The sequence below is a fragment of the Athene cunicularia genome (assembly GCF_003259725.1).
Source record: "Athene cunicularia isolate RWA chromosome 21 unlocalized genomic scaffold, athCun1 chr21_part1, whole genome shotgun sequence".
In the NCBI taxonomy this organism is placed as follows: domain Eukaryota; kingdom Metazoa; phylum Chordata; class Aves; order Strigiformes; family Strigidae; genus Athene; species Athene cunicularia.
The window spans coordinates 5,614,204-5,624,407 of NW_020799127.1; the positions used below are offsets into that span (position 1 = coordinate 5,614,204).

Sequence of the window (10,204 nt, forward strand, 5' to 3'; positions counted from 1 at the left end):
GGGGGGGGGGGGGGGGGGGGGGGGGGGGGGGGGGGGGGGGAGCAAAAAAACCCACTGAGCAAAACCCTGGCTCTTTTCAGAGGGTCTCAGTGGAAACCTGGCCTTTCTGGAGGAGGTGGGGCCGGCGGGTGGAAACGTGTGTGCATCCTCAGCTGAGGCTGCCCGCTGCACACACGGGGGGGCTGCCGGCATCTGCTCTTCCTTGTGGTATCGAAATCCAGTGGGGCACATCACCTGGGTAAAAGAGAAGTCTACAAAACCCTGTGAATAGCCACAAGGTTTGCCGGCAAAAAGTACCAATCTGCCCCTCCTGAAATGAGGGTTCAACTTCTGCTTTGCAGCAAAGGAGGGTCTCTGGGATCTTCCAACCCTTTTCCAACGCCTTTTCATCCTTGCCGTTTAATATTGCTCTCTCTTCCATCAGTTCGGCCGTAGGGGTGGGGGCAGTTGGCTACTCGTGTCAAAAACATGGCAGGATTTAATCCTGCTTACCTGCTCTCGTACAGTTGCTCTGAGAGCCTGTGTTGTGTTACTTTGATGGAAGGGTTTGTCGAGAACCACGGGACCTCGGTGATACCACGTGAAATACGGGTTGTGCTGCGTGACCCAGGCTTTTGTGCCTCTCTGTCCCAGATTTATCACCGGAGTCTTTCTCTGGGTGTCACAACCTGTTGGTTTGAAAGCGCTCTGCCCGTGTGAGCGATGGCTGCACCATCCTCCCCCAGACAGTTTGGAAAGCGGGTGAAAACTGTGAATCTGCTCGTCGGGAGCAATCCCACCAACCTCTGGGCAGGGTCGGGGCCTCAGCAACTACTCCATCTGCTCTTTGCTATTGCTTCTGCTGTTTCTGGTCTTTAAGTGTCGGAGTAAACAGCGCTGATAAGGAAACAGGCCAGACTTTCTGCATAAACACCTTGTTTCCTTTGAGCTGGCTGTTTGTGCTAGCGGTAAGGACTTGGTTTGTGCAAAAATTGGACTCTAAATGAGCCTAAGGATGTTGGATATCTCATTTCTGCTGGAATTTGGTGAAGATAAGATGTGTACCTTCTCAGAAAAAGTAATTAACTATTCTCCCTGGAGTGTGGGACCCGTTAGGAAAATGCTCTGTAAAATATATAGGGAAGGAAGCAAGCCAGTGTCTGTAGAAGTGACTGTTGCACCCCAGAGAATGCAGTGCAGACTTCTGTACCTGCCATGGAAATGGGTATACTGATTTAGAAATGTAAGGATTTTTTATTTTTTTTTTTAAATTTGCTTGAAAAGTAAGGATTTTTTTTTTTATTTGCTTGAAAAGTTGTTTACAAAAGTCTTGGGGGATCTTAGATGATGTGCACTGGCACGGTTAGCTGTCATGATGCTAATTGCTTTAGGAAAATGAAAATATTTACCTGTATGTAGAACTGAATAGATTTGCGGGGTATATTTATTGAACACACTCCCTTGGGGTGATGCTTGGTATAATGAGTCTTCTGATGGGATTTGAATTGAACCAGGCTAGAACCAACGAAGGAGGCTGTTGCAGCTCCGTCAGGTTTGAGAAATGCTGTATAGGCAGCCATGGCTGCGTAGAACAACTTTCAGTGGAGGTGTGAACCCTGGTAATTCAGTATGGAAACATCTTGAAGCCAACGGCAGCCTTGCTGTGTAGTAAATGCACAGCTAAATTAAGCCTTAATGTCGCAGGACAAGTATGACCCCTCCTCGGCTAACGGGGGAACGGCTGCGGAGCCTTGCTGTTCCCCGAGGCAGCAGGGTCTAAGTAAATCTCCCTCAAAATCAGAACTGCTGCTCTCTTCTCCAAGCCAGGACCCTGATTCGGGGGTGTTCCTCCTCCATACCAGAGGTGTCTCGCAGGAATAGGACACTAGGGTTTGCTCAGCCCAGAAGTTCGCACCTACTAGTCCCATTCTAAGGATTAATGACCTTACAGAGGGTGAATTGCTTCTGTGACTGTCTCAGCCTCCCTTCTGCTTCAGCTGTGTTGGGAGGGCTCAGTTGGTATCAATCCTGCGCTGCTCAGCCTTGAAAGGAGTGTGCCAACACAACAAACTGATGGATCTTTCTATTCGCTTTAAATGGATGATGTGTCTGGATCCTTTAAGCAGCTCTGAAGATTTCTTCCTATCTGCTGAGTAGGAAAGTTAGTCTCGTAGAGTGCTGCGTTGCCCCAAGTTACGCCTGCTCTCACAAGTCAACCTCCTTGTTTCTCTGCTGGAAGAAGCTTCAGCTGTTTATTTGCTTGGCTGCCTCCAAGGGTTGGTTCTGCATCCTGCCCTTCCTTCGCTGCACTGGAAGGACAGGCTGGGGAACTGGGGGTCCGTCTGCCCTGTATGGACAGTGCCTGCTGTGAACACTGGCCCTCGCTCCTGGCTAGCGTCGAGAGGCTGTGGCATAGCAGAAGGGAGGTCTGGTGGCGGTTGGTCCTCTCCTCCCCCTTTTTTCCAGTTCCTTGCACCACCTCAGCTTGCTGGGTTAGAGTTTGTGTTGAACCGAACAGCGCTAACCACACACGAAGTGCGTGTGTAGGCGTTGTCTCTTGAGCCACGTTTGCTTTGATCCTCTCCAAGCCTAACAAAAAGAAGTTTTACCGTGACAAACGCTCCAAATTCTCTTGCTGTTGTTGGGCTAAATTTGGCCTTCAAACCCAGGCACCAGGGGAGCCGCAATAGATGTGCACCTGGGGCTGACCTCTCTGGGGATGTCCCAAAATAATTGCATCGAAACCCTGGGCACGTGCTGTTCCCGAGCCCTGTGACAATTGCTTTTAAGGCTTCTGTGGTGGCTCTGGCTTTCATGTGTGCAGTATTCTGGGGTAGACATCCCGTGTCTGCTGATCCGTGAGTCTCAGCAGCCGGCGTGTTCACTTGGCAGCATTCTCTTCTGTGCAAGATGCACGTTGTACCTTCTCTGAGCTGTGTCAGGGAACGGAAAAAAGAAAAGGTGGAGATCTGGAATAACTTGCTTCCATCTCCTCGGAGACCTCGCTGTATTGTTTATCTATAGGCTAAAGGATCTTAGGCCCCAGCACAGCTCTCTAAGTGCTCTGAGAGCCGTATCCCTCCGTGATACCTCAATCATTTTCAAGAGTTCCTGTGCTGGTGGATGCTGGCACCCTGCTTCCCTGATGCCACATTCAGTGGCCTCTGAATCGTTTCAGAAGTATCAAATCTGATGCATTTTATCCAGGGGATGATTGCTGGAGCTGTTTAGAATACTGGGATTCACAGCTAGGCTTTTCAAAATGCCTTGTTTTATAGATTTCTGAGGGTGTAACGGTGTTGCTCAACTATTTGTTCTGTTTTATCCCAAGACAGGGGCACAAGGATGAATTCCAGCAGAAGAAAGCATTCCTGTTCATGCTAGGGAGGAAATGAGTAATGCTGTATGGAAACAACAGCTTTAGTAATTAAAGAGAAATTATTTTGTAATTTTTAACACAGATAAAGGTTTCTTTTTCCAGAGCTTCTGCTGGAATATTGTTCCCATCCAAAGGCCTGTTTTGAAGCTGGAGGTCCCTGTACCTGAGTTACCTGGCCCTGGGGAGCTGTGCCACCAGCATTGTTCATCTTGAAATGTTCACCCACAGGGCCAGGATGGGTCTGTAGCTGTTGCATCAGTCAGAGTTTATCGCAGTGCATGGGTAGGGGACAGCTGGCACCTACCTAAGGTTTGCCCTTTTTCTATAAGCCGGTAAAATTACGACGGGCTTTCTGGTGTTTTTGTGGCTCCTGGGACCTTTCTGCTTCTGGACATGCCGTGCTGTGGTCAGCCTGGCCTTGAACCCTACGCAGAGCCCCCTCCCACAGTTTGTCCCTCCCGGCAGCCCGGGCACCATCGTTCTGTTTGCGGTGGGGACTTTGCCCTGCGTGCAAGACTCTCCATTTTCTCTCTGTTTATTTTACCACATTTCTTTGTGTAGCTTTGGTCCCTGAGAGGCACTTGCGGGTGGCTTTTTAATTTAAGCCTGATTTTTAGATGGGTTGAACGATGGAAGGGAAATGCATTTTTCTGCAGGAAAGCAGTATTGCCTGCAGTAGACAGCGTATATTTACTTGTAGCGGTAGATATGAAAAGTTAGATCCCCACTCTTATTTGAAGCAGTTCTTCAGGGGTGACTCAGTCCTGCAAAAAAGCACCAACAGTTGAGCGGTTGCCTGAGTGACCTACCGCACCATAATGTCATTTGCTGACATCAAAACTGTGGCGTGATATTAATAATGCGCTTTTTCCCCCCCCTGTGCTGGGGATCTGGTTTGGATCCTCTTTATGTGCTTTGCTTTCTCGGAATATTTCAGATCTTCCTATAAACAATCTGTGAGTCCAGAAGGTCTGAACTGATGCCCAGGGTTCATTTTGAGTGAGTGGAGCTCGCTCTTCTGACGCACGGCTAGACCCTGCAGCGTGTGGAAGCGTTGAAGGCTGGTTCAGGATAGCCGTTTGCAGGTTTTAGTGTTGCCATTTAGTGAGAGATGTGTGGGTTGGTGCTTTCTTCTTGTCTGCTCTGTTGTGGGTTGGTTTTGCTTACCAACAAATGTCCTCCAGTAAAAACCATAATGAAAACCAGCTCTAACGATGCTTTCTGCAAGTACAGCTCGCTCCGGGTCAAGAGAAAAACAAGTTGTATGGATTAAAAGCACCTTGGACTAGGCAGTGGCTGCGGCAGTTGTGCCTTCACCCACACGAGGAAGCAACAGGGCTTTAGAGCAAGCAGGCTCTTGGCATACACCGAGTAGGATGGGGCAACCTTCACAAACCAGAGCCCTGAGATCAGTTTTGGCTGGGTTTGCTATCATTTTTTTTTTTTCATTCTGCTGTGTACAGGCACGGGGAGTTTGCTGGGACCTGGGAATAGGTGTGTCGGAATATACCCTGTGAGTGGGAGAAGTGGGGTTTGAAGTCATTTGGGGGTTTGAGAGTGGGTCTGAAGTCATCTGTCGCTCTCTGAGCTGCACGAGGGGTTGAGGACGTGCGCCGCGACAAACCTCGTGGTTTTTGTGAACTCCCGCATCGTCCAGGCAGAAAAGCCTCTGGGGAGCAAATGCTTAGTTTCAGAACTGGAATTCCCAAGCAGAGATGACCTTGAATTTGAAAATACCCCTTTTGTGCCACAGGTCTGTGGCATCCTCCCTGGCTCAGGAAGGCGGCCTGTGTGCGGTGGTGCCAAGCAATACGTTCCCATCCGCAGGCCACCTCCAGAGATGGGCTGTGCAAGGAGGTTTTCTTTGTTCTGGAAATCCATGGGAGAGGTGCCCGTGCTCGCAGAGGGCTTTTTCCTTTTTTTTTTTCTTTTTTTTTTTTTTCTTTTTTCTTTTTTTACTCCTGAATTTGGAAATTGCCTTTCCTCCCTCTTCTGTTTGTGATGTTTTCTTCTCAGCTCCTTGTTTGTGCTTCTTGCAAGCTAAATAACAAGCTGTCTGTGTACGTGTGTATGAATTGGTTCCTGTCCAAGCTTTGGGGGTCATGAAGGGACAAGGGCGTTTAGTGTTTAGGTTTCTGTTTAGTGGCACAAAGACAACATCGAAGTTGACAGAGCCCTTAAATTTGCCCCCAGTATTCCCTTCCCTGTCGCTTCTTACCCGGCGCTGTCCCTTTTGTGAGTGTTTGCAGAGTTTGTAAGTGGCCCCTGCTATTCCCTCTCAGTATTTCACTGAGGAAAAGATGCTGAAAAGGGACTGATGCGAATTGAATTTGTAGCTGTGGTCAACAGCTGCTGCGGTGGAAAAGGAAGAGGGTTATGGTGCTGCCTTCCCAAGCGCTCATCCTTCCACTTGGAGGTTGGTCGGGCGTAAGTTCCTTTTGTTCTTGTCACCTTGTTCCTTGTGGGAGCCCAGTGCCTCGGACGCTGGAAGATTCACAGCCCCAGCCCCTCTGCTCTCCTCCTGACACCGACAACCTGCACAGAGCTCTGCTCCATTCTCAGCATCACACGGGCCTGGCCCCAGCTGAGGTGCAGCATCCCAGGACAGCCGGTATTTACATGGGATCTTTGAGGGACAGGGGGAAGTGTTGGGGGGTGTGGTTCCTGTTGTCAGGGCAGCCTTTGACTGCCCCTGGGGTAGATGCTGCTGTCACACTGACCAGGGTATCCCCAGAACTGGCTCCCGGGGACGGGTATGTGCTTACAAGAGCTCTCATCCCACTGTTTCACCGGAGATGTTTCCTCAATTTTTTTCCTACTATGTTCTGGCTAGCGATGCTGTGTTGGTTTTATTGCCATTAGGCATTCAGTGGAAACATTATGTGTGGCCTCTGGCAGCCTTGTGTTGTCCCTGAGCTCCATTAAGCTCCATTAGAGGATTCATTTCTATGCCAGTGGCAGTTTTGCGGCACGGTTAAGTGCTGGCCCTACAGACAGCGGATTTATGAAAGGGTGTCACTCCTCTGATGTCAGGAATACAAGGCTTGGAAACACTGGGATTCCTGTTTACCATCTGTTTCCATGGCCCTTCCCTAATATTCCTCTCCTCCTCCAGAATTCAAGGATCTTTAATCAAAACTGTTTGGCTTGTGGTGAGAGGGAGGAAATCCCAAATTGAGGAGGAGATGGTGACATTTCTTGACCTTTTCTATGTGTATCTCATCGACAAACACACTCTAATGAGCGTGCGTGTGCTTATGTTTGTAGGTTTAGTCTCTGGGTGTATTTCCTAACGCAGGCACTCGCCGAGATGCTAGGTTACACATTTCTTTGCAACCGTCGAGATAAACTTGCAATCCCTTTGGGGGGACAGTGTGTTAGCGAACCTGATCCAAAGACAGCTGGATGCAAGAAACGAGCTTACTAAATGTTTCCAGACATGCTCCTCTTGAGAACCCACGTTTTGCTTTGCTTGGAAAACTCAGTGTTGCAGTCTTGAGCGGTTTGGTTCAGAGGGGATGCTGCAGACCTGTGCGCCTGTGCAGGAACTCTCGCAGCATCGTCCTTGCTCTAAAGGGAGTGTGCAGCCTGTTCCCTCGCAGTTGGTGCTGCCCAGAAATACTCAACAATCTGGCTTTCTTATCATACGGCGTTAGCCGTGGCTCATCTTCTCCCCTTTGCTCGTTACAGCTGGCCCATGCCGAAATGTCTGCTGAAGCATGAGCTAACGCCGAGCAGTGCTTTCAGACCCAAGTGACTCTCAGTTTGGGGTGCTCTTTGTGTGACTGGTGAGATTACTCAAAAGAGCCTGGCATTTAGAAAGTGGATTTTCAGTGGCTTCTGAAAAATGGAGCCGTAAAACTAGTGCCACATGGGAAATCATTATCTAGTATGCATATTTAGTACGCATTAAAGCCTGGGGAAACACCAGCTCTTGCGATTCCATCAAGAAAACTTGATCAAGACTGATAGCATCAGAAATGAGGTCAGTAGATGGCTTGATGACACTTAAAGTACAAAGATTGTGTTAAAGTAGCATATAATATGATGAAACATTTTTCCCCTTAGGGTGAACTGTCTCTCCCTTCCCTACTATGTCCCGATACACACGTACACCCACTGCACTGCCGCTTTCCAGCAGCGTGGCCTTTGCTGCTGCTTCCCGGGCTGTGCACTGGTCCCGTGCAGAGAACTTTCCTTTTGACACAGCAGTTGTGTGGTTGGGGTCATTTTCCTCTGTGCTCTCGGGAAAGGTGGCTGCGGCACCACAGCTTGAGCCGTGACTAACTAGAGTCAAGAGGCAGCTGGTTCACCTTGCGTTGAAGAGTCAAAGCTGCCGTAGCTGGGGTTGGAGCAGACGACTTCTCTTCTGTGGGTTGGGCAAAGAGGGAGATCCTGGAGCGTGCACTTGCTGTTGTGGTGGCATCAGTGCTTAAGAAATCCTCTCGTGTCATCGCTGCTGCGGTGTGTTGCAGCCCAGAAGGTGCCTTTCCTTCCCAGACATCTCAAAGGAAAGCCTTTCTTCTCTCCAGCTCTGAGCATCCCCTCTTCGTAACAGACTTCAACTGGGAGAGACTGGAGGCCTTTGGTTCTTGCTGGGGAGAACAAGAAGTTTAGTGCCCTTGATATTGGAGCTTTTTCTGTTTTTTTTTTCTGTCCTGAAGCATGCCTGGAAACCCTTAAAGAAATGCCTTAAGTGTCCTCAGGGATGCAGGTCCTGTCTTGGGCCCGGTCCATTTGCCAGCAACGTGACAGCTCAGAGGGTGTGAGCCCAGTAGGTGCTGGGTGGGAAGGAGCCGGCCAGGATCAGACCTGGAGCCAGAAAAGTCAAAACTATTTTCTCAGCCAGTGGTTTCCTCCAGAGAGGGAATCTCCTGTCTGTGCTGCAGAAAGTGTGCAGGGCTCTTGTTTTTGCCCGATCTGAGGGAGAGGAGGACAAAGTCCTTTGGGAAAGAGCCCTTGATGCGTGCCTGAGAAGATGTTCTCCACGGTGACATCTGGGTTTTCTGCGACGTGGTGGGGAGGAAGGTGGGTGAGCTGCTGCCTGGGGCTCTGTGCCTGCCTCAGGCAGGACGGTAGCATCTGCCCCTGGGGCAGCGGGGAAGGGAGGCAGGGCAGGCTCAGGCTAACGGCTGTTTTCACATGTCACATTTGCACTTTGCAGGTGGTTTCATCCCAACATCAGCGGAATTGAGGCGGAGAAGCTGCTCCTGACCAGGGGTGTCCATGGCAGCTTTCTGGCTCGTCCCAGTAAGAGCAACCCAGGAGATTTCACTCTCTCCGTCAGGTAAGCAGGCAGCAGCAGACAGGGACTGGAGGAAGGGGCTGCCTCGACCTCCCCAGCACACCCTGCTCTTATGAACGGATGTGCAAGGGGAGAGGTGCTGCACAGAGGTGACCCCTCTGTGGTACCACTTGAAGTAAAAAGGTCACTCGCTGAACTCTGCCCGTCGCTGCAGAGGCTGTGCCGAAGCCACACGCTGCTTCCTGCCCCACCCCGGGTCTGTTCATCCCTGTGGGTTGCACGTTCTCCTGTTCCCAGAGCCATTGCTGCTGGAGGAGGGAAGATAACGAGCCCACTTATTTTCTGGGGAGAGTATGTTCAGTCCCAGCAGGCATGAATCAGCTCGCTTCAATTTTTAAAGGAACTCGGTGTTGCTGCCTTTGGGAGAGACTTGTTTTCTGTGACTCTGAGGGGTCCCAGGAGCAACCTCCATCGGAGAGTGAGCCTCACAGCGGCTGCATTCCAAGACAATACCATGCACGTCACCTTTAAAGTGCTTTTTTTGTTCTTTGGGACCAAGGCAATTGCAGAAAGGGAAGCTGCAGTGTTGCTGATGGGCTTTGTGAACGTAGCCCCTCGCAATGCGGTGGAGCAGATGCACTGGGTCGAACTCTCTGAAGGTGAGCTAAAGGGAAAATGTAACGTGGACCCAATGAACCACTGAGATAAATGGAGCAAGTTGTGGGTTCAAGGCATGAACCATCCATGAGAACCATCCATGAGGACCATCCGGCTGGTGCCTTGCAGGGAAACAGCTCAGCGGATAACACAGGCCTCTTTTTATTTTTTTTTTGGGTGGTGGCTTCTGTTTTATTTAAACAACCTTCATTTTGTTTAGGAAATTCCAGTAAGTTTATAAATCCTTTGACCAACACTGTGTTTAGAGAAACGTTGTGCAAATGGCAGAATGGACAGAGCGTTCCTGCCTGGCAGGGCACAGACATCTATCAGGACGTGAGCAACACCCGCACGCTTTGAGCCTCAGCCCCTGCCCGTACTCTGTCCCCCCACAGCCGGGTGCTGTGGGAGCTGCTGGCAGGTCGGAGCAGCGTGGCAAAGCTGACTGGCTCCGGTGACACTTTACCCTCTCCTTGTTGCCTTCACCACTCCGATGAAACCTGCCTTGGCCTTATTTTTTAACCCCCTTGCAGTTGTCGCCAGCCTCGAACCTGCGCTCCTCTCTGCCAAGCGCAGTCGTTCAGTTTGGCAAGAGGGAGGGTTTGCAGCTGCCTTATTTTTTTAAATGCTTCCTTTTGGGTTGGGAAATACATCCCAGCAGTCAGACAGACCCTTTGCCTCTCAGATGGCGCTGACCCACCACGGCTTCTCACACGATGGGGCAAACCCAGCAGAAGGGAAAAAGTCCAGCTTCTCCCGCGCGTTGGCTGGGTGGGGAGCGCGGGGAGCTGACTTCGCTAGCTCCCCAGTAATCTTGCAATCAGAAGTGGCTGTGAGTTAATGAGAGAGGCAGGAAGTGCTTCTAATTAGGGTGGAAAATAAACTCAGTCACAGCGAGCTGCCTTGAGCAAGCTGTGACAGCAAGGGAATATGTGTAAAACGGG

The 10,204-nt window shown here is 50.3% G+C and overlaps 1 protein-coding gene across 1 annotated transcript in view; it reads left to right on the forward strand.

The window, feature by feature from the left end:
- LOC113487880 (tyrosine-protein phosphatase non-receptor type 11-like) overlaps positions 1-10,204 on the forward strand; it is a 41,233-nt gene that overhangs the window by 8,918 nt on the left and 22,111 nt on the right. Inside the window, exon 2 of the mRNA XM_026862799.1 lies at positions 8,523-8,645. Coding sequence (XP_026718600.1) covers positions 8,523-8,645 — 123 coding nt within the window. The remainder of the gene's footprint in view (positions 1-8,522; positions 8,646-10,204) is intronic.